The following is a 24,446-nucleotide window of genomic DNA, read 5'->3' as shown; positions in this document are numbered from 1 at the left end:
GAATGTTACTTTTGGTAATCATTATTATTTTAAAATAGTTCTATAAGTGTTTAATAATTTCTATTAGAAACTCACAGTATTTAGGTTAGGAAATTTAAAATTTGAATATAAGTAGGAAAAGATCACTAGGGAGGTTTTTTTGGCAGGTGAAACAATCCAGGAGGAAGCCAATGCAAGTCAAGACTCCTCGTGCTTTGCCCACTATGGAAGCTCACCAAGTGATTAAAGCAAATGCGCTCTTCCTACTGTCGCTGAGCAGTGCAGCAGAGCCAAGCATTCTGTGTTACCATCCTGCAAAGCCATTTCAATCTCATCTTCCCAGCGTGAAAGAGGGCATTTCTGAGGATCTTCCCGTTAAAATGCCTTGTCTCTATCTGCAGACATTAGCTAGGTAATATAACTTGCTGTTTTTTTTTTTTTAATCACTTGGGATTCATAGCCATTGTTGATTAATATCATGCTCTGAATACCCACACTACATTACCTTTTGTGTACAATAAAGAGATCTCTGGGAATTTACTTTGTGAGTTGCCTTGACCGATATATAACCGGTAGGGTACATATTTTATGGTAGTAAGTATTTAAAAACTCATGTAAATATTCTATCAGTTTGTATTATTAATACAAAATATCTTAGAAACTAAGACTTCAGCTATCTTTTACTTTTGGAAAGCTGACTTCAGTCTATTGATAGTTGGTATCAATGGAAAGAAACAATTTGCTACTGAAATCTTTCATTTTTTTAAATTATTCATTCTGTTAGCATTTAAATGTTAGTTAGCTGGTTAACAACTTTGTTTTAGAACTTGAAGACACCAAGATGAATATAATAAAATCCTGACTTCCACATGCTTACACTCTGGTGGTAGGACAGACCTGTAAAGGAAACATTGAAAATGTTTATGAGGAAGTTCTATAATAGAAGTATGCATACAATGCTGTTAGAGCATAAAGGATGGAGAGTACCTGAATCTTTCCAAGGAAATCAGGAAAGGTTCCCAGAGGATCTGACACTTTAGCAGTCTTGAAAGATAAATAGAAATCAATCAACTAGGTGATGGAAGATAGCAGTTCCTCACAGAGTAAAGCACATGTGTGAAGACAAATGTGAAATAGCATTACACGTTTAAGGAATCAGGCTGGTTAAAGCATTGGCCACTGGGAGAAACATATGAAATGCCCTAGAAATAGTTACCTAAGGCCAGGTATTGTGGGGCCCTATAGCCCATGCTAAGTTTGGATTTTATCCCATATACAGGGAAAACAGTTAAGGAATATTAAACAGGGAAATGCATAAACTGATTTGCAGTTAGAAGATTACTCTGCTTCGAACATGGAAACTTCATAAAGGATATAACTGAAGGTGGAGGAAGCCTGTTAATAGTATACTATTTTCCTATATTGAACTTGAGTTGTACAGCCTATACTTCCATACATTATACACTGGCATTATAAACAGCCTTTGATATACCAAATTCAGACCTTTTTCAAGAGCTGTCAAATGAAGATTTCTGGAAATTGCCTACAGGAATAGCTTGCCAACCAACAGTTCTATTATGGTAGTGTTGTCCTCTCCATAGCAAAATTATATATATATATTTTTTAATTTTGTGCCTTGTACTTTAATAAAATGAATAGGAAACAAAATGAGAATATGATACTAAATACATTGGAGACCAAGGTAGAAATCGTTAAGTATGCTAAATGCAACAAATCTTTATCTTCAGTCAGACCACTTAGTAAACTCAGGCTAATAACTCTTTGTTCCAGTTTGAAAAGGAAAGAATCAAATTGTAAAACATGTTTAAAAAAATGCCACTCTACCATAATTATGGATTTTATATTTTTAGCCCTCTGGGGAATGGACACCCACACCCACCCCACTCCATGGAACATTTGATTCTTACATATGTTCCTACCAAAAAAGGTGACCGATTATATTTAAATAGTCCATGCAAGAAACATGAGCCTGAACCAGGGCAGTGATGATGGGGAGTCAGAAGAGAAGAAACCTAGTATTCACAGGGCTGAGTGATCACAGCTGGTCACAGTTGAGGTCTAGGCCTACCACAACACCAAGATACTTTGGCCTAGGCACCTGGGTAGTTGGTGGGATCACTCAAAAACTCAAGGATGGAAAAGTTCTCAAAATAAAAGAAAATGAGTTCAATTTTGGATTTGAAATGTTTGTGGTACCTGGAATATTGATGTGTGAAGTTGTCAGACTTTTATTTCCTCCTACTGACATCTATGAGTATTTTAGGGGATCCCTGGGTGGCGCAGCGGTTTGGCGCCTGCCTTTGGCCCAGGGCGCGATCCTGGAGACCCGGGATCGAATCCCACATCAGGCTCCCGGTGCATGGAGCCTGCTTCTTCCTCCGCCTGTATCTCTGCCTCTCTGTCTCTCTCTGTGACTATCATAAATAAATTTAAAAAAAAAAAATTAAAAAAAAAATAGTATGAGTATTTTAGTACTTCACCCTATTTGAATTACATGTGCTGTTTTACTTTTATAAAAGAGATTAAAAATGAAAAGTATGGTGCCATCCTACTTGAAGCTACTGGGTTTGATTTAATGCAGGCATCATCATGAAAATTTTGTGGGCTATCAAGATGACAACCTATTCCAGGATGAAATGAGATATCTACGTTCAACATCTGTACCTGCCCCGTACATATCTGTAACCCCTGATGCAAGTCCTAATGTATTTGAAGAGCCAGAGAGCAATATGAAGTCTATGCCACCAAGGTATTTCAATTCTCTCCTCTCTGTTGAATAGCCAGTATTTGGTGGGAGAAAGACTTTAAACTAGAAAAGAAGTCTTTTGAAGTTCTTTTATATATCCTTCCATCTCCAGAAGGACAATGAGTCAGCACTGCTAAGTATTAGAGCAGTAAGAAAAAGCATACATACATGAATAAGGCAGAGGCAGAGTAGTTGGAAAGAAAAGACCAAGTAATGAAGTAATAATGAAGGATTCCATTATATGATATTGTATCATTTAGTGCTGTAATAAATCAGACTAAAGAAAATTCACTTTGAGGCAGTGCTTAGAGAAAGTTTCATGGGAGAAGTAGCACCAAAAAGAAATCTTGAACTTACCAGATTATTGCATACAATCTACCACCCACTTAGGTATGGTGGTAGTATCAGTGTAAAGACCTCCTTAAAAACTGAATGAAAGCATATAAATATAATGCAGAGGGAATTAGGGTACCACTAGGACTTTTTGGAGGAGGAACTGCAGGATAAAAATGCAAAGATAGTCTCACAGTGTCAATTGGGGAGCTTATAAATTTAGTCAAAGATTTTCACTGTGTGGAGTTGAATTATGTTGGCAATGATTATTTAAAAAAATAGATAAAAAATATTTTCTAGTAAAAACCAATGGGGCTTCTTGGCTAACTGGGTAATTGAAAAGATACGTTTAGGATAGCATCAAGATATCAGGCATGAGTAATTGCAGACACATTATCATTGGAAAGGAAGAAATTTGCTATAAATGAGAAAAAACGTGCTGCTTACTAAGATATGCCACTGTGTTAATACTATGCAGTTATAATTATAAGCTAATAATATAACAGCTATTTTAATACACACAATAGAACTCATATATCCAAATTAGTATTTTTACATCAAAAAGACTTGCAACATTTCCACCCAACTGTGTGGATTATTCATCAGAGTTATTCTTGAGCTGCTTTTAAAATTTTCTACAAAGATTAAAAATCAGTAAAATTTTCTACAAAGAGTAAAGGATAGCCTTTTATATCTTTAAAGATAATAAAGTATCTCTAAAGGAGGGAGATTTTTTTTAAGAGTTATAAACCATGTTGAGACTAGTCTGATAAATGTGATTCATTGGATTGTTGTTACCCTTTAGGATTAAAATAAAGTGGCATAAACTTCTAGGTAAAGACAGTGAAAAGAAGTTTCCATGTATCTTGGAATATCATAGAATATTCTGTGTATCATGAATATCATAGTCAAGATAAAATCATCTAATGTAGAAGCCCTCAGTTCATCACTAGTATCACAGAAGAAAGTGGACATCTAGGGAATCCTATTTCCCACAGTTCCATGCTGAAGTGAAGCAACAATCCAAAGTGCCAGGGAATACTGCCACAGAAAGAGGATAGATACTCATCTCAGTGTAATGTTCCTGGTATAGAATATTCAATAGAATTTCAAGTTCTCTCTAGAAGGGGAAAAAAAGCAGGTGTCAAATAGTATGGAAAATGATTTCTAGGGAAATCCACTGATACTTTATCAAAACAAAAGACCCAGACAGAGCTGCTTACTTTAAAATATTATCAAAAGGAAAATAAATAGTATGTCATGAAAGTCAGATGAAGAACCCAATCTGAAAGAAAACTCTCTCAAGGAAGAAAAGAACATTTCTGTTTGTATTCTGCTGTACTGAAAAATTTGATAATGACATATATTTAATGAAACAATGGGAGAATGAGATAAAAAACAGAATGTGTTAAAAGGATATATCACAGAGCTACCAAGACAGAGTGAAGACCAAATCAACACCCTTATAAGACTAATAAATTAAAATGTTTAGAATAGTAAATTGAATGATTGACATAAAGGAAAAATCTGAAATAATCACAGTGAGTAAAGAGTAAAAGGGTAAAGAAATTATAGCAGTTAGAATGAAGATAACAGGTATGGAAACAGAACAATACAACATGAGAATAATTGGTATTTTTAAACCAACCAATATATTTGAAAATGTATCTAAAACTAAGAAAAAAAATTCCCAAATAATAAAGTATTGAATTTCCAGATTAAAAGGCAATTTTTATAGGGGTGACTGTGAAGAATAGCTGAACTTAAAAAAATAGCTTAAGATACAGAAATTCCAAGGGAAAAACCTGTAAGAACTTTTCAAATATCTGAGCAGAGGAAAAGAAGTCATCTTGCAAAAGGAAAAGTTAGTCTGAACTCAGACTTCTGTTGCACAACTCTGAATGAAAGAAAAAATGTGAAACAATATCTCTAAAGCTTCAGAAGAAAGAAAATACTACTTTGGAAGGTTTACCCAGTTAATCAGACATACTGAAATCATAAAATATCTCGAGAATCTTAGAACCAAATAATGCATTAATCAAATAATGCATGTTCTAAAAAACACATTTAAAAGACTATATACTTTAAACATAAGGGTTATTTTCATAAAATCTTAAATGAAAAACAATAACGCAGGTGTTTTATATTCAGCCAGGTTGAGACTTGGCAAGCATGTAGTAATTCAGGGAATACAGCATCTTTGAGCTGTTTTGTTGAAAAGTTGTGACAAACCCAAGCTATTACAAAAAAAATCAAGAATAATGACTCCATTAAATCCGTGGTTTTCAGTGGGGGAGGGTAGAAGGTGGTTTTGCCTCATAGGTGACATCTGGCAGTGTTTGAAAACATCCTTGTTTGTCATAACTGGGCTAGTTCTATAGGCATCTTAGTGTGGAAAGGTCAAGAATATTGCTAAACACTCTACAGTACACAAGACAGCCCCCCACAACAGGGGATTATCTGATGCAAAGTAGCCAAAGTTGTGATGGTCATCTTTGCTTCCTTTTGGCTTTCTTGTGTTGCTTGAATTTTTTTTTTTCAAACATGACGAATTTTATAAGAAAAAGTCATTTTAGGTTGTGTAACAATGTTTTTTTTTTAAGTTGATGGATAAACTTCCTCTAAAAGCACAACTGTCTTGAGTTTTATAGTAACACCATTTATAAAGTGAATTAAAGGTGCCTGGGTGGCTCAGTTGGTTAAGCATCTGCCTTTGTCTCAGGTCATGATCTCCAGGTCCTGGGATCGAGTCCCACGTTGCGCTCCCTGCTCAGCAAGGAGTTTACTTCTCCCTTTCCCTCTGCTCCTCCTCCCTGCTTGTGCTCTTTCTTTCTTTCAAATAAATACAATCTTCAAAGAATAAAATAAAGTGAATTAAATTAATGTATCCATATGCTCTCTGGTCATTCTGGAACCTATTGGCTCAATCTGACATCCAGTAGGCATATTTACCCCCATGAGTTCTATACAGTTATTTATAGCCTGTGCAAACAAAAATGTATATATGCTTAGAGAGGTGGTGTGTAAGATAAACATCCAGGGAGTTAACTACTTCCTAGAAAATGTATAAGCTTGACTGACAAATTTATGAGTTCAAACCTGGCTTGCATGATGGAAAAGAAATCCAGAACTCATGGTGTGCAAAACTGTCGCTATATAGAATTAAATAACGGAAAAAATAATACATGAAAAGAATAGTTTGTAAATTTGTTCTAGAGAGAAAGTAAGGAATTTCTCTTTTTTATAAAATGCCTCAGTAAAAGAATATAACCATATTAATAACTTTTCAAGTATTTTTTAATGTTGCTATAGTAAATAGAAAAATTTTAGTTTCTTCTAGAATATCAGTATAATATAACTCTATGCCAAAAATCAGTTTCTTACTTCTCATTGCACTTAGTGTGGCCATACTCTAGAAAGGGCTCTGGGCAGCACTTCCCAAGACTGAGAAACCTAATAGAAAACTCAAGTACAGAATGAACATTGTACTGTTTCACTTTCCAATTTATTATGTATGTATATATCTATATTCTTTCTCTTCCATGCTCTTATGCATATATCTGTCTGGGTTTCCTGAATATCATGACATAACTTCCACCACAATGCTTTTGATTCTGAAAGGAGTTAAGAATATTTAATTTTTTTTTCATTTAAAAATGCAAAGTAGATTTAAGAAAACCAAAAGTTTTAAAGCACAGGTTCTGAAATCAATCAAAATGTTACTGCATTTGGAAAGAGGAAATTGTGATTTAAGGAAAAATTGTCAAGTTGGCTTTGAATTTGTGTTTTTCCACATGAGATATAGGTTCATATATTTGACTACACTGGTATTAATTAAATATAGTTTCACTTTTTCTCCTAAATTTCTATCTATCATCATGTTCTGTCTGCAGTTTGGAAACTAGTCCCATAACTGATACTGATCTTGCAAAGAGAACTGTCTTCCAAAGATCATACTCAGTTGTTGCTTCTGAATATGATAAGCAACACTCCATTTTACCTGCACGAGTTAAAGCCATTCCTAGAAGAAGAGTTAACAGTGGGGACACTGGTAAGTATAAAGATGAAAAGGAAGATTGTGTCGTCCAAATGGTTTTATTTGCAGATATTTTGTAAAATTTAGTTTTTGTAAGGAAATGGATTAATTTAAAATTGTGGTTGACATTCCTTTTATGTGACACACCTAAAAGTATATCTGTTTAAATTTTGCATCTCAGTTGGAAGAGACACCTAGAGACCATCCAGTGATAATTCAAAAATAAATTGACCTTTAAATCTTACCTGCTAGGTATCTAAGCCAAATGTTACTTCCATTATCCCTTCTACTAAGTTTCAGTGGACTAGTAGTTTCAATTACTTAGACTTTCATGATTATATTCGCATTCCTAATAGAAGCTTATAACACTTGGAGCTACTTCCACTCTGAATAGATAATGTGGGGATATGAGTAGCTCTTAATGAAAAAAGTTACATAAGCTGGACTAGTTGTTATCAGTAGCCCCTAATTAGAACTGCTTGATTCTATGTCAAGAATAAAAGAAATCCAAGAGAAAAAGATAATATGGTGATTTATGAGGTAGCCCATTTAACTAAAATGAAGATCTGGTCTAATATTTATAAACAAGTGATTATATATCTTATATAGATTACATTTAGGGAAAATAAATCAACACTTAGTTTTTAGAGTGTTTTAGAAAGCATGAACTTTAGATTCAGGCCTAGATTCAAAAACAGTTCGACAACTTAATAGCTAAATGTTTTTAGGAAAGTAAAAAACTTAATCTTTCTCAGCCTCAGTAAAAATTGAGGTGGTTATGATTTGTGTCACATGTAAAAACAAAACAAAAAAACCGAAGACCCTATACTAAATAAGCTAGATACTGTTATTTTTAATATCATCTTAAATATGTTAATTGTATGTATTGCCTATGAAACTTAATTTTTTTTTTTTTTTTTTTTTTATGAACAGAAGTTGGTTCTTCCCTCTTACGACATCCATCTCCTGAGCTTTCCCGGCTAATCTCAGCCCACAGCTCTCTTTCCAAAGGAGAACGAAATTTCCAATGGCCAGTTTTAGCTTTTGTCATACAACATCATGATCTAGAAGGTCTTGAAATAGCAATGAAACAGGCCCTAAGGAAATCTGCTTGCCGAGTTTTTGCTATGGAGGTATGAATACATTCATGGGGTTATTGATTCATTGATCATACAAATCAGTTGATTGTCTTTAATGTTACTTCCTTTTCTACTCAACAGGAATTTCAAAAAATTAAGAGACATTAGCCAATCAGAAATATCAAATGTTCACATCAAAATGAAACTCTTCAGTATATGAATATAAATGAATTTAAATTAGATCCATATTTAAACACTAAAGAAATTTATTTCTACACTGCTTTATTGTTTGAATCCTGTTAGTATCTTTTTTAAAAGAAGCTTTTTGTAATACGGATGTCATTTCAGTTAGAAGTATCATGAAAAAGAGATGACAAATAGGGCTTTTGAGTTATAAATTTAACAATAATAACTTTTCTGAGTCTGTTGAGAAATTATAAGGTTGCTATATGTCATTTTTATATATAGTAAATCATTGTCATGTGTATAATAAATAACCTGCACTTCATTGATTATGGGAACAATATAAATGTGTTTAAGTATATGATAGCTTGTATAAAACTTCAGAAACATAGTCTGTGTTATCCTAAATGCAAGTTGGGAAAAAATGTGCTTCAAAAAATTAATATGAACTTTTGAAATAAAAGGTAGTTTGAAAAAATATTTCTGTATTGCGTTTCATAAGTATTATTTTCCCTAAAGTTTTTAATTGGGACCAAAATTATTGACTATTTCAAGTTTAGTGTGTTTGTAATGAAGTAAAGGTCAGATGTTTTTATTATCTTTTCTTGAAACACTTGGTCCATGGAGGTACTTTTTTTCTTTCTTAGAAGCATGTCTACTCTCATGTTTTCTTTTCATCTTTGACTCATTTAACCATCATTTATTAAGGCTTTCAACTGGCTTCTATGTAATGTCATCCAAACGACTTCTCTACATGACATTCTGTGGCATTTTGTGGCATCATTGACTCCTGCTCCAGTGGAACCAGAGGAAGAAGAGGATGAGGAAAATAAAACAAACAAAGAAAATGCAGAACAAGTAAATGAGATTTTGGGTTTTTTTTTTTAATTGTCCATATTTTTATAGAAGAGTAGAACCACCTTCAAATAATACAATAATATGCATGAGCTCATTCACAGACTATATAACCTAAAGGCAAGAATAAAATTTAAATTCTATGAGCAACATATTCACTCGACTTAGTGGAAGTTTTCTCTCTAGCAAAAATGAGGTCATTCAGTTTTGATTTCTCACTAAACATTATTGTCATGAAGCAATGAACCGAAAGATACACACTATTAAAATACTAAATAATACAGATAAACAGGACAACATTATCCTATGGGAAGATCTGTCTACTTCACAACACTGCTGTAAGTTGGCAGAGAGTAAAAAGTGTACTGTGTAGCGATATGAAATTTTAAAATGTTTGCTTGGCCAGAAAGGGCGGGATTTATAGGAAGCAACCTGCATAATGAAAAAGCATTGACTAGGACCCTGGAAACCTGGATGTTAGCCCATTTCCACCTCTGTACCAGTGTGACTGTAGGCTTCATTTCCATATCTGTAAAGGGAAACAGTAAACTAGACAGCATTTAATTCACTTGCAGGCATTCTAAAGTTAGGTGCTTGATATTTTATGATAAACTTCCAAGGATATCAAGCAACATTATCATAGCCAAATTCTTAAAACTCAAAAGGAAACAAAGTACCATGAGGGAGAACTAGTAGAAACAACAAGCAACAGAAATAAATCTTCAGCAACTTCAGTGGTTGTAATTATCTGTGTGTGTGTGTGTGTGTTTGTATATAGTATAGCTATGTTTAATGTATTTAAAAGAAATAAACTTTAAAATATAATGTAATAAATATAAGTAACAAATATGAAAAAACTAACATGTAAGAATTATGTGTTACTAGAATAATTAATGTTAGAATAAAAGCAGTGAACAAAAAAAAAAATCAGCTCTGAGATTTACAGCAAATTAGTCAAAAAATTGGTGAACTGTAAAAGAGACTTGAAATCATCCAGAATAAAACAGAAATGGGAGATTAAAAAATGAGTTGCTTAAAAAGTAAAAAATATGACAAAATGTGACATTTATCTAATTGGAGTTCCAGGCACTATTTAAAGAGTTGCTACCTGAGAATTGTCCAGAATTGATTACAAATGACAATGCATTGAATCAGGAAGCCCAGTGAACCCTAGGCAGAATAAGGAAAAAGAAATCATGGTGGGCAAATCATAGTAAATTATCTGAACAATCAAAACAAAGAGCAGGTCTTTAAAGCAGCCACAGAGGAAAAAATTACACTTAAAGTAGGGACAGTGAAGAGGACAGCTAAATTTTCAGTAACAATATTGCAAGTTATAAGACAACTTTTTTTAAAAGGCAATCAATTGATATTTTCAATGTGCTGAGAAAAAATAACTGTCAATCCAGTGAATCTATCTTTGAAGAAGAGCGAAATAAAGATATTTTCAAAAATAAACAGAGGGATTGCCACAAATAGACTGTTACTAAGGAAAATTGTAATGTGCTTCAGTTATAATAGGAGTTCTCACATGGAAGATCTGAGAATGAAAAGAAAAGAAAGTGTTACATCTTAACAAAGACTATATAAAAAGTGATAATGTGTAATGGGAGTGATTTTTAAAACTTAGTGCCAAAGTACACTCAGCAGTACCATATATATTAGGAAGCAGGAGATTGGTGTTAGTGTTCCATGGATTGATAATGATTTTGATTAGATTGTGATACATGTGTGTCACTACACAAAGAATAGAGAGAGTATAGGGGGCGCCTGACTGGCTCAGTCTATGGAGTGTGTGACTCTTGATCTTGGGGTTGTGAGTTCCAGCCCCACCTTAGGTATGGAGATGAGGAAAGAAAGAAAGAAGAAAGAAGAAAAGGAAAGGAAAAAGGAAAAAGAAAAGAAATAGAGTGTATAATTTGCAAACTCATAGAGAAATGAGAAAAAAATAAACTCTACCCTCCCCCCCAGGAGAGAAAATAAAATAGAAAAAGCGGTGCAAATAGAAAATAACATATTAGAAATAAGTGCAGATAAGAAAGACTAAATCTTCTATTTAAAAGACAAAAGTTAGGGTGCCTGGGTGGCTCAGTTGGTTGGGCATCTGAGCTCACTCATGTGGAATTTAAGAAACACAACAGAGGACCATGGGGCAAGAGAGGAAAAAAAGCATGAAATCAGAGAGAGAGACAAACCATCCAAGACTCTTAATCATAGGAAACAATCTGAGGGTCACTGGAGGAGAGGTGTGGGGGGGGACAGGGTAACTGGGTGATGAACATTGAGGAGGAAATGTGATGTAATGAGCACTGGGTACTATATAAGACTGATGAGTCACTGACCTCTACCTTTGAAACCAATAATACATTATATGTTAACAAATTTTTTATAGAAATGAAATAAAAAATAAATAAGGGGCACCTGGGTGGCTTAGTTGGTTGGTATCTGCCTTTGGCTCAGGTCATGATCCTGGGGTCCTGAGACCGAGCCCCACATCGGGATCCCTGTTCAGCGGGAGTCTGCTTCTTCCTCTTCCTTTGCCTTTCCCCACTGCTCATGCTCTCTCTCTCACTCTCAAATAAATAAATAAAGGATAAAAATTGTCAGAATAGATGAAAAAACAAAAGGTAGATGCTATTCATAAGCATCACATCTAAAACGTAAAGATACAGGAAGATTAAAAGTAGTTTAGAAAAATATGTACTGGACAAACACCAACTAAAAACTAAATATTCCTGCATAATAAACCACCCTAAAATTCATCAGATGAAAATGGTTGCCTCTTGGCTGACAACTCTGTGGATCAGCAGTTTGAATGAGGCTTAAGATTTTATTTATTTATTCATGAGAAACAGAGGGAAAGAGGCAGAGACACAGGCAGAGGGAGAAGCAGGCTCCATGCAGGGAGCCTGACGTGGGACTCGATCCCAGTTCTCCAGGATCACGCCCTGGGCTGAAGGCAGCGCTAAACCGCTGAGCCACCCGGGCTGCCGTAGGCTCAGTTTCTGCATACACACATAGAGTCACCCTGTTAGTAGATTTGTGAGCAGACCAGAATCGATACAGATACCATATTCATTTGTTTGGTGATTTTTTTTATAAATGATCTTATCACTTTTTCCCTAAAATATAACACAAACATAATTATGTATGTTTTGGGTATGATTTGGTTTTGTTATTTACATTTCTGTTACATAACTATCTTTACAGTATATATACTTTCAAGTATGCATAATTTTTTATGTGGGGGGATATTTCCAGCATACAGACTGAATCAGCTTGCTTTCAATTTCTGTCTTAGGAGAAAGACACAAGAGTATGCGAACATCCACTCTCAGATATAGTGATTGCTGGTGAAGCTGCTCATCCTTTACCCCACACATTTCACCGCTTACTTCAAACAATCTCTGATCTTATGATGTCTCTACCCAGTGGCAGTTCATTACAGCAAATGGCCCTAAGGTAAGAAAAGAGGTTTTATGTAGTATTCAAAGCTCAAAATGCTCGAAAGACTTTTTTTTAAAGAGTGAGATACAAAGAATCTCTCTACATGGTATGAATGGTGTTTCACTCATTACTGTCATAATCTAGAATCATCCTCCTTAGCTCACCACCTGTGTGCCCCTCTATAAAATGAGGTTAATACACTTCTTAGTGCTTTGAACTATCAGTCTATGACAGTTTTCCTCCCTTTTCTACCCGTAAGTCACTTGTCTCAGCATTACCCAAGAGTAGAATCTTAAATGTCACAAAGGGAAAGGAGAATGAAGTCGCAGAAACAAATCAAAAAAGTATTTTGAATTGAAAAGAATTTTAAGAAAAATGGAACCTTAGTTTTATATACAAGATAGCCTAAATCTACCACCTTGAAGAACATCACCTACTTTAAGTCTAAGCCTGCTAAAATGTTAACACTACTTCAACATTGTGAACCTTGTTATCAGATCTACATATGGAGCCACACGTATAAATAAATGCTCCACTGATTTTTATAAGCCTGTAAGGTGATAGAGTGATTTTTGGCTACCCATAGCCCTGATGATAAGACCAGGAGAGGGGAGATTTTGTTTCTTCCTCACAAGATTTTTGAAGTGCAGGGTGTATTATATATACTCTGATGAATTAGTATAGTAAGCGGGGGTAACATTATCTATCTACAAAATTGATTACCATTTTTGCTTCTGTAGCCTTGATCTTCATGATTACAGAAGCAAATTTCTTTATACATAAATGTATTTTTCTATATGTAAAATGAGTGAACTTTCTTTAGATCCTATCTTGTTCCAAAGAAATTACCTTTATTTCTCACAAAAAGGCAGCGATATTATTCCCTGATTTTTTTCATTTCTATTTCTTACCTAGAACATTAAGATTTTTTGAAATACTAACTACAGAGTGCTTTTCCAAGGAATTCAGTAGGAATTATTTAATACATTGCTTATACATTTTTAGATGCTGGAGTCTGAAATTCAAGCAGTCTGATCACCAGTTCCTCCATCAGAGTAATGTCTTTCATCACATTAACAATATTTTGTCAAAATCAGATGATGGAGATAGTGAAGAAAGTTTTAGCATCAGTATACAGTCTGGCTTTGAAGCAATGAGTCAGGTCAGTCATTTACCACTTTCCTCTGTTACCCTGCTAACATTAAACAGTGTTTAGAAGGAGAAACTGCAAGTTACTCCTAAACAATTTGACTCATTTGTTTCTTACCTCATGTTTTGTTTGTTTTATTATCATGAAAGATATCCACTTCAGTGTTGTAATAATGTACATTTGTTTCTGGTAGGAACTGTGCATAGTAATGTGCTTAAAGGACTTAACCAGCATTGTTGACATAAAAACTTCAAGCCGACCTGCCATGATTGGCAGTTTAACAGACGGTTCTACTGAAACCTTTTGGGAATCAGGAGATGAAGATAAAAACAAAACTAAAAACATCACCATCAACTGTGTAAAAGGAATCAATGCCCGCTATGTATCTGTCCATGTGGACAATTCCCGAGATCTCGGGGTAAGAAAGGAGACTTAATTTGTAGCTCATCAGTTCTTTTCAGACCCTCAGTGACCATGCTCTCTTATTTCTGAGTTTAGCAAAAAAGATTTCCATGTGGAACTTCACCAACCAAACAACATTTTTATATTTCCCAAATAAATCTTAAATGTAAAAACAGGTTAAGAGGACAAGGGGCACTATGGAAGACCAATTCTAAAAAGAGGTGTGATTATACATACACCATGGCTCCAACTAAGCAGAATAAATGTCCTATAACTGCCTGCCTGCATGCCCTTGTTAAAGTTCTTCTCTTGACCTGAAAGTCCTCCCCTTAAACTCTACCTATCAGAATCTCCCAAAATCTCAGACCAAGAAAAAACTCCTCTCCCAGTACCTGTTCTATAAAACTACTCTTTCCCAGGTGCCTGGGTGGCTTCATCAGTTAAATGTCTGCCTTTGGCTCAAGTCATGATCCCAGGGTCCGGGATTGAGCCCCAAGGCCTTGCTGAGCAGGGAGCCTGACTTCAGACTCTCCCCTCTGCTCATACTCTCTGTCACTTATCTCTCTCTCTCTCTCTCTCTCTCTCAAATAAATAAAAATCTTTTTAAAAATTACTCTTTCCTTTCTCTAGGTTCTTTTTTATTACTCTGATTGCACTTAATACACTTTGACCTATCATGTAATTAGCTCTGCTTCCAGTCCTCACCCTTAGCTGTCATGAGAGTGGTGGTGGGGTTTCTAGACTAACCTGAATAATCATAATTTATATTTTTCCTAGCACTAGCCTGTTCACATCTTTCAACTGAATTAAGCACTCCTTCACAAAAGACTGTAAACAAAGGAAATAGAATCCTGTTTACTTGAACCAGGAAGAAGGCACCAAACTCACATGCTTCTACCCCCATTGCTAGGGAAGGGTACTCCTTAGAGTTTTCCCTCAGAATGGGTGTGGCTTGCTAGCAGATACAGTATTAATAAATCTCCTTTGACCATTGCCAGGCTTCTCCCATCCCATTCACATATTTCCTTTTCCAGAAAAAGCCAGAGTGGTAAGGCTGGGTCTTGGGTAACCCAGATGGAATGCCAACCTCAGAAGTCCAGTCTGCTATCACAACACTCCTTGCCATCCACAGCCACCCCCAACTCCTGTTATCTGGCAGTGAATGAGAAAAGGGGGCTTAGTTAATATGCCATAAGCTTTTTCCTCTTCAGAGCCAAGAGTTTCAGTTGGTACAACTACTTACCTTACTAGAAAGTCAAGTGTAAGAAATCAAAACATTTTTCTAGCTAGGATTTACTGTTCAATACAATATTACCTTTGATTCTTGGTATATTTTAAGCCAGGACATACTCTGCCTTGGAAGAATGATTGAAATCAATTTGACATTTTTCCCTTTTAGGTAGTAATTGTCACAACATTCTTTTTTCAAAGCCCCAGTAGATTATCTGACATCTGCTTTCCTTTTAAGAAACCTCTAAGTTGGGCCGCCTGGGTGGCTCAGCGGTTTGGTGCCTGCTTTCAGCCCAGGGTGTGATCCTAGAGACCCAGGATCAAGTCCCACATCTTCTCCCTCTGCCTGTGTCTCTGCCTCTCTCTCTCTCTCTGTGTGTGTCTCTCATGAATAAATAAATAAAATCTTTAAAAAAAAAAAAAAAAAGAAACCTCTAAGTGCCATGTGTCCTTGAGGCTTATTTATGTCTATGTCCCCAGCCCACCTGCCACCAGTGCCTTATACACAGCAGTCGTTTGAATTTCATTAGCTTAGAGCTGATGTATAGCTAAGTATGCAGTTCTCCAAGGAATTAATGTGCTAATCTATTTCTTGATGTGTCTTGAGTAAAAGTTACTCCAGTACCAGCATGATTGTTTTCAGTACTTAAAGATAATGAACTTCTGTTGGATTATTTCTTTCATGTGTTAATGTTCCTTCCCTAGTGTGGCAAGGATCTCAAAAGGATAGAACCCATCATTCTCATATATCCTTCTCAAAATCTGTAAGTCAGTCTGGATACATTGTGACAACTCACAAGTATTTGTTGGTTAAGCCACCTACCTACCTTGCTTTTACGTCCAGAAGCTGTGAAACTATTGCAGAGAGAGTGGCACAAGAGTGACAAACAGAGGTGTCGAAAGGTCTCATGACAGAATTTAAATCTTTAGACTTTGGATTTAAAAAAAAGGGAATGCAAAGCTCCTCTTTCAAAGCCCATCGAGACTGAAGGTAGACTTTGTGAGAACAAGACAAAGGAAGACTGGAATTGTAAGAATGTGGTTGTTCAAACAGATGGAGTGAGGTCAGTTAGGAAGAATGATGACAGACATGCAGAAGAGTTAATGTGACATTGGTAGGCCATAAATCGTTGTAAATTCAGGAGCAGGAATATGGAATAATAATTGTTGTGAATTGTCTGTTTTAGAATAAAGTTACCTCAATGACCTTCTTAACTGGCAAAGCAGTAGAAGATTTATGCAGAATAAAGCAGGTAATTACAATTTTGTCATTAAATGTTTTGCTACCTAGGGAGAAATTCTTCTCAGCCTCCACTGTTAAATTCTAATTTTGACATGCTACCAAAGTATTATAGGAAATCATTTGTTTATAAAACACTAAACTGACAAATAGTCCAGATAAGGGAACATTTACAACCATCCCTGTGCTAACCATCTTATCCATTAGTACCCTAAATGTTGTCCTGTCATGAGCGATTATACTGTACCTAGAGTCTTCCACTCTACCTCCAGCTCCCTTAGAAAGATTCAGAGTGCCTTAAATGCATCATAGGTAGAATTTATTGTTACCACCTACACTTCAGGTTAAAATGTAGATTGTTGTCTTCTAGCCTGAAAATCTATCACTTATAACATTGAAACTGTAACCAGGCTGCAAGTTGATTTACAAACCATGTCTAAAAACAAGTTAGGTTTTATTTGGGCATGTATCTGAGATTCTGTATAAACTGATTTGTATTAGTGAAACTTTATCAAAGCTGTTCTTCTATAGCTACTTTGTCCCATAAATGTTGACCACTTGCTTTGTTTTTCAAATCATATTGAAAGGATGAATTGAGGTTTTGGATTAGATAAATAATAAATTTTGCTTAAAAGGCTAAAAATTTGGGGGAGACCATCCTATTCAGTGAGATAGTATTTATTTATGCTTAATGCTCTTTCTAGAAAATTGGCATTATCAACTAAAATAATATCAATATATATGTCTATATAAATAATGTAGAAGTCCCAGATCATTTCTCTTAGACATCAAATAGCATAAGAACAATTTTCATTTGATCCAATGAGTAGCATCAGAAGCCATTTCAAGTGCATTGAAATTTAATCCTTGAAAAAAGTTATATTCTTATACAGTGAAATAAGGAATCACAAATGTGAAGCTATATTTAATTTTTCTTTAAAACATTTAGTAACCACACATCAAAAATGCTTATATATTTTTTAAATGCTTATCTTTAAATAGCACTTTAATGTTAAGATGCACAAGATAGGGCCCCATTCTGATCTTGTGAGTGTTTCTACTCACGGTCAGAATAGGGAAAAGGACAGTCACATAAATTGTTTTAATGATGTTAGTTAAGTAACTTGTCCCTGGAAAGTACTCATACCTGCATTTTAATTCTTAATTCCACCTTCTACTGAGAATCCTTCAACCTGTGTTAACCTCATTTCATCTGTGTAATAGCTACTATAGTATTACTTATCCTCACAAGGTTTCAGTAAGATAATCAGTGTGCAGTAACAGTAAACCTTGGTCTCTTCACAGGTCTTTGTGATTTGAGCTTGCTGTTATTCGCACTAAGTCTAGGACAGTGATAAGAGAGTGGGACAAGAGTGACAGAGCTATATCAGGTTTCTATCCCTTTTTTTATTGTGCTAGGTTGATTTGGATTCCAGGCATATTGGTTGGGTAACAAGTGAACTTCCAGGAGGAGATAATCACATCATCAAGATTGAATTGAAAGGCCCAGAAAATACACTGAGAGTTCGACAAGTAAAAGTCCTTGGCTGGAAGGATGGTGAAAGCACAAAAATTGCTGGCCAGATTTCAGCCAGTGTGGCCCAGCAAAGGAACTGTGAAGCTGAGACTCTGCGAGTGTTCAGACTTATTACATCTCAAGTGAGTGTCCTTACTACCTAATCTAGCACAGGATACTCTGAAATAATCTTATTCAGTAAGAATACTAAGATGGTGACAAACTACTTTGCAAAACTTGTTAGAGATGACAGACAACAGATGTGACCCATTTTCTCTTCTTATAACCCCCAAACTCCTTCATTTTGAGGATTCATTTTATGAATGCAAAACTTCATTTTGCATTCATAATTCTTTCAAGTAGTGGCATACAGCGAGAATAGCCTACTCATATTATAAAACCTGCAGAATTAGCTCATGTGTCCTTTAGCTTTCACACTGATAATTACTGCCATTGATTCCTTCTCATGTTCCCAACTTCATCAGGTGTTTGGAAAGCTCATCTCTGGAGATGCTGAACCTACACCGGAACAAGAGGAAAAAGCATTACTGTCATCACCTGAAGGAGAGGAAAAAGTATACAATGTATTTATTTGTATTCTAAAAATATTTATTTACCTTTTTCATTATTTTTGTTCAGTGAAACAGTCCATCTATTGCTATGTATTTTAATGGATAGGTGATATTAGTTTATATGCAATTACTATTTAATACTTTAACTAGGGGATCCCTGGGTGGCTCAGCAGTTTAGCACCTGCCTTTGGGCGAAGGCGTGGTCCTGGAGTCCCAAGATCGAGTCCTGTGTTGGGCTTCTGGCATGGAGCCTGCTTCTCCCAAAGTCTGTGTCTCTGCCTCTCTCTCTCTCTCTCCCTCTCTTTCTGTCTATCATGAATATATAAATAAAAAAATCTTTTAAAAAATACTTTAACTAGAAGATGAAACTATTAAAATTATTTGTTTATATATGAACTAGCTAGTATTGTAAATAACAACAAAATCTGCTCTGTATCATGGGCTGTTGTGTTCAAATGTTAGGATTTGTAAAATCAGCGTACTATACTGTACGCCAGTGATGATGATCTCCTGCCTCCATTTAATCTGCCCTTCACAGTCCAGTTTAAAAATACTATCTTCTCCAGGAATCTTCTTTATGATTTCTCCCCAAACAATATGCAGTTTTCCTTCTGCTAAACTTCATAGTAGTTTCTGTGAGTCTCTTTTGATTTATTTCATATGTTTACTTGTACACATTTGTCTCTTCTACTGAATCATAGCTTCTTAAAGACCAAGTACATATCTGATTTGTCTTTGTATCCTTGGCATAAACACACATGCATTCAGCACATTTTTATTGGAATAATCTGTTCTTTATCTTATTCTTAAAATTTCTTTTAAAATGTGATTGCCTTTACTTATTTGATCTACTCTAAAGCATTGTACCCAAGAAGAAAACCTCATCTATTTCCAAAAAGAGAGGTCAACTCTGACTGGTCTCAATATTCTTATGTCTTTAGATGTTATAGATAATCACCTTGGGAGTTCATTGAAAGATAATTTTAAGGACTTAGTCTAGCCCTTGGCCTTCTGATATAATAATGTCTGAGTCATCCACATCTTTCTATTTGGGATCTGTAGAAAATAAGATTTTATAAACATTGGTTCCTGGTTGTTTCTTTCAGCACCCCTTGGAGATAATCATTTGAATAACTACAAGACTGTGTGACAATTCAGTAAATCAGTTGAATTTTAGCAAATGGTGATTTTGCGCTAAATAACTGTGATAATTGGTACCAAGCCGTCAGAAAGCTTGTGTTTTGTTCTTAGTTATAAACCTTTCACACACACACACACACACACACACACACACCAAAAAATCAATAGGGTATCATGTAATCAATTATTTATGTACACGAAGAAATTGCACATGACATAGGGTTTCAGAGTACACTGAAAAGTATTATGCCCTGGAGCAGTGCCCAAAAGGCTTTTGGTAGGTAATGAACATGAATTGACAGAGGGTATGGGAGCAGGGCTCATTTGAGGCTGACCTAATAGTAGGAGAGTGTATGTTGAGATGTTAAGGTTGATTGGGAAAGTTTATGCTAGTGATAAGATGCCCGTAAAATAGCATAATTGTTAAGAGAATCATTTTTAAGTAAGATTTTTGAAGTAGAATTTAGATAGGGAAAAAATTTATCCTTTTAAATTGTGTTCTTTTATGAATTTTGAACAACATATACAATAGTAAAATCATCACTGCAAAGAAGTTTTAAAACACATCACTCCTAAAATTCCCCTCCTGGTCCTTTGCAGTCAGTCCCCTCACCTCATGCCTTGACCCTGGCAATCATTGAACTATTATCTGCCCTTGTTAGTGTTGCCTTTTCCCAGATGTCATATAAATGGAACCATGTAGGATAGAACCTTTTCATCTGGTTTCTTTCTCTTGGTAGAATAATTTTGATATTCATCCATGTAGGAGCATGTATCAGTAATTGTTTCTTTTGGTTGCCAAGAAGTGTTCCATTTTATGGATTTACCAGAATTTGTTTATCCTTTGACCTTTCGATGGATATTTGGGTTTGTTTCCTCTATTTGGCTATTATTAATAAAACTACTGTGAACATTTTGTGTACAGATTTTTGTATGGGTACATTTTCATTTTTCTTGGATAAATACCTATGAGTAGGATTGCTGGGTTGTGTGATAAGTCTATGTTTAACTTTCTAAAAAACTGCTGACCTCTTTCCAAAGTGATTGAACCAATTCATGTTTTTGCCAGCGGTGTAGATTTCCAGTTGCTCCACATTCTCAACAGCACTTAGGATTGTCACTTTTTTTAATTTTAGCCATTATTCACTGAGTGGCACTGTCGGTAAAGTGTCTCTTGGTTTCCACTCAGGTGGTGATCTCATGAGTCTAGATTTGGAGCCCTGCGTTGGCTCCACGCTCAGTGAGAAGTCTGCTTGAGTTTCTCTTTCTTGCCCTCTACTTCTCCACACTCCCACCCCTGCACACGATCTATCTATCTCTGTCTTTCTATCAAATGAATGAATGAATGAATGAATGAATGAATCTTTAAAAAAAAATTTAGCCATTGTAGTAGGTATGTAGTGGTATCTCATTGTGGTTTTAATATGGATTTCTCTAATGATAACAATGAGTAAATTTTTGTGTGCTTATTTGCCAGTCCTGTACTTTGTTTAGTGAAGCATCTGTTCAAATCTTTTACACATATTTTTTTTTAATTTTTATTTATTTATGATAGTCATACAGAGAGAGAGAAACAGGCAGAGACACAGCCAGAGGGAGAAGCAGGCTCCATGCACCGGGAGCCCGATGTGGGATTCGATCCCGGGTCTCCAGGATCGCGCCCTGGGCCAAAGGCAGGTGCCAAACCGCTGCGCCACCCAGGGATCTCTACACATATTTTTTTTATGTCCGGTTGTGTAATTATTAGGTTGTAAGATTTTTTTTTTTTTTATGTATTGAGGATAAAGACTCCTTAGCCAATATGTATTTTCAAATATTTTCTCCTACTCTGTGATTTATCTTTCAGGGAACAAGTTTTTTATTTTGATGAAGTACAATTCTATTTTTTCCAAAATGACTTAGGATTTTAGGATTTTTGTATCTTATCTAAAACTTAATATCAAAAGATTTTCTCTAGAAATATTAGAGTTTTAATTCTTTTGTTTATAGCTATATGCATTTTTAAGTTAATTTTTCTTGAGTTGAGTTTCATTTATTTTTGCATGTAGATAGCCAGTTATTCCACCATTTGTTGAAGACTGTCCTTTATCAATAATAAATATAACATAAATATCTATGTCTATTTCTGCCTTCTCTTTCTGTTCCACTGATCTATATGTATATTCTTATACCAGCATCAGTGTCTTGATTACTACAGCTTATAGAAAATCATGAAATCATATTCCAACCTGGTTCTTTTTAAGTTATTTTGGCTAGTCTAGGTCCTTTATAGTTCCATATAAAGCTTAGAAACTTAGAGATAGAAACTTATAGTTCCATATAAAGCTTAGAAACTTAGAAGTTTTTCCCCTTCTAAAAAAAAAAAAATCTGGAATATTGATTGGAATTGTAACAAATTGCTAAGTCAATCTGGGGAGAATTGACATCTTGGTAATTAATACTGGTTTTTCTAATAGCCTTTATTACTAATGTTTAGTTCAATTCATTTCAGTCAAAGGATATGCTTTGTATGATTTCAAGCCTTTTAAAATTGTTAAGACTTGAATTCTGACATATATTTTATGAGTCCACATGCACTTGAAAAGAACTTGAACTATGCCTTTGTTCTGTGAGGGGGGTTCTGTGAATATCAGTTCAAGTTGTTGGTAGTTTTGTTTAAGTCTTTAAGAGCTTTACTGATTTTTGTTTGCTCATTTACTTGTTCTATCAAGTGCAAAAAATTTTTTGAACTGTCCAACTATTTGGATTTGTCTATGTGGATTTTATTTTACCTGGTTGCCAATCTCAGCTGTCTGATGGGCACCAAAAATTGTATGCCTTTGTAGATGATCAGCTTTTTCACATTATTAAGGTGGGCATTATATTCTCTTACAGCTTTCTGTATCCTAAGAAAAATGGAACTAAGAACCATTTTTTGTTCTTAAAATAGTGGCTTTGCAGGAATCCTGGGTAGCTCAGCAGTTGAGCATCTGCCTTCAGCTCAGGGTGTGATCCCAGGATCCAGGATCAAGTCCAACATCGGGCCCTTGTAGAGTGCCTGCTTCTCCCTCTGCCTGTGTCTCTGCCTCTCTCTCTCTCTCTCTCTCTCTCTCTCTCTCTCTGTCTCTCATGAATAAATAAATAAAATCTTAAAAAAAAAAAAAGAATAGAGGCAAAGCCACTATTACATTTTTGTATTACAAAATAATACATCAGATTTACCTCATGGGCTTATTGTGAAGACTAAATAAGTATGTGTATTGTTAACTCTAGCTGTGTATCTATACCTTAGGAGAGTGCCATTCACATAATATTAAGTACTATAAAATGTCAGCCTTTATTTCTCTTCCCATGATATGTTTCTTTGACTCCTGTTAGTGCTAAATTAGCCTAATTTAAGAACACTATTATCATAGAGTTTTGTTAGGATATTTCCCTTTAAAAAAAAAAAAGATTTTAGGGATCCCTGGGTGGCGCAGCGGTTTGGCGCCTGCCTTTGGCCCGGGGCGCGATCCTGGAGACCTGGGATCGAGTCCCACGTCGGGCTCCTGGTGCATGGAGCCTGCTTCTCCCTCTGCCTATGTCTCTGCTTCTCTCTCTCTCACTGTGTGCCTATCATAAATAAATAAAATTTAAAAAAACATTAAAAAAAATAAAAATAAAAATAAAAAAAATAAAAATAAAAATAAAAAAGATTTTATTTATTTATTCATGAGAGACACACAGAGAGAGAGAGAGAGGCAGAGACACAGGCAGAGGGAGAAGCAGGCTCCATGCAGGGAGCCCGATGTGGGACTCGACCCAGGACTCCAGGGTCACACCCTGGGCTGAAGGCAGGTGCTAAACCGCTGAGCCACCCAGGCATCCCAGGATATTTCCCTTTTAAACAAATGCCATTTTCTGAATTGTTCTAACAACTAAATGTAGGATATTCAGAAATTAGGAATAGATGTAATCAAAGTGGCCCAAACTGACAGATTAAAGAAGTTCTTAAAAAGATAGTATGCTTCTCTGGATTTCTTAAATTCAGAAGTTTTGCTTTTTGTTATAGTCAATCTTAGCCAGTAGTGGTTTCTTCACACTTTATCCTTTGTCTTAGTGTTACACACCTCAATCTAAAATAAATTCACCTTATAAAAATAGCTGCATAGTTATTTCTCAAGATACTTTAAGATCAAATATACAAATTTTATTCAAAGAGCCTGGGTGTTTTTCTTTTCTCCCCTCTTTCTCTATGTAAAGGCAACATCAGATGCTGACCTGAAAGAACATATGGTTGGAATCATATTCAGCAGGAGTAAGCTGACTAATTTACAAAAACAGGTTGGTAGATAGCCATTTCATTCTCTTCATTAGTTTTTATTTGGTTTTAGGGTATGAAGTGTTTTCTAAAATTTATGGAGGCTTTTTTATGTGGACTTTTTTTATAGGTCCTACAGAATGTGTCTGCCTTTTTCTAGAGAGGAAGGAGTATATATTGGCATATCTGCATCACTTTAAAGAGAATGTTAACTTTCTTACCTTGCTACTCTTTGTTA

At 35.2% G+C, this 24,446-nt stretch overlaps 1 protein-coding gene across 29 annotated transcripts in view; it reads left to right on the top strand.

Moving 5' to 3' along the window:
• The window catches only part of MYCBP2 (MYC binding protein 2), a 266,736-nt gene that overhangs the window by 218,662 nt on the left and 23,628 nt on the right, over positions 1-24,446 (top strand). For 25 of the 29 annotated variants that reach the window (XM_072760790.1, XM_072760789.1, XM_072760784.1 and 22 more), the window contains 12 exons: positions 147-391; positions 2,582-2,749; positions 6,973-7,130; positions 8,049-8,248; positions 9,086-9,235; positions 12,534-12,694; positions 13,685-13,841; positions 14,023-14,247; positions 16,649-16,714; positions 18,121-18,360; positions 18,703-18,801; positions 24,151-24,231. In XM_072760790.1, the coding sequence (XP_072616891.1) occupies positions 147-391; positions 2,582-2,749; positions 6,973-7,130; positions 8,049-8,248; positions 9,086-9,235; positions 12,534-12,694; positions 13,685-13,841; positions 14,023-14,247; positions 16,649-16,714; positions 18,121-18,360; positions 18,703-18,801; positions 24,151-24,231 (1,950 nt within the window). The remainder of the gene's footprint in view (positions 1-146; positions 392-2,581; positions 2,750-6,972; positions 7,131-8,048; positions 8,249-9,085; positions 9,236-12,533; positions 12,695-13,684; positions 13,842-14,022; positions 14,248-16,648; positions 16,715-18,120; positions 18,361-18,702; positions 18,802-24,150; positions 24,232-24,446) is intronic. The other 4 variants (XM_072760792.1, XM_072760775.1, XM_072760771.1 and 1 more) reach the window with 1 other exon arrangement.

The sequence above is a fragment of the Vulpes vulpes genome, chromosome 6 (assembly GCF_048418805.1).
Source record: "Vulpes vulpes isolate BD-2025 chromosome 6, VulVul3, whole genome shotgun sequence".
Taxonomy (NCBI): domain Eukaryota; kingdom Metazoa; phylum Chordata; class Mammalia; order Carnivora; family Canidae; genus Vulpes; species Vulpes vulpes.
The sequence above is the reverse complement of the archived record's forward strand: the minus strand, read 5'-3'. Positions and strand labels throughout refer to the sequence as shown.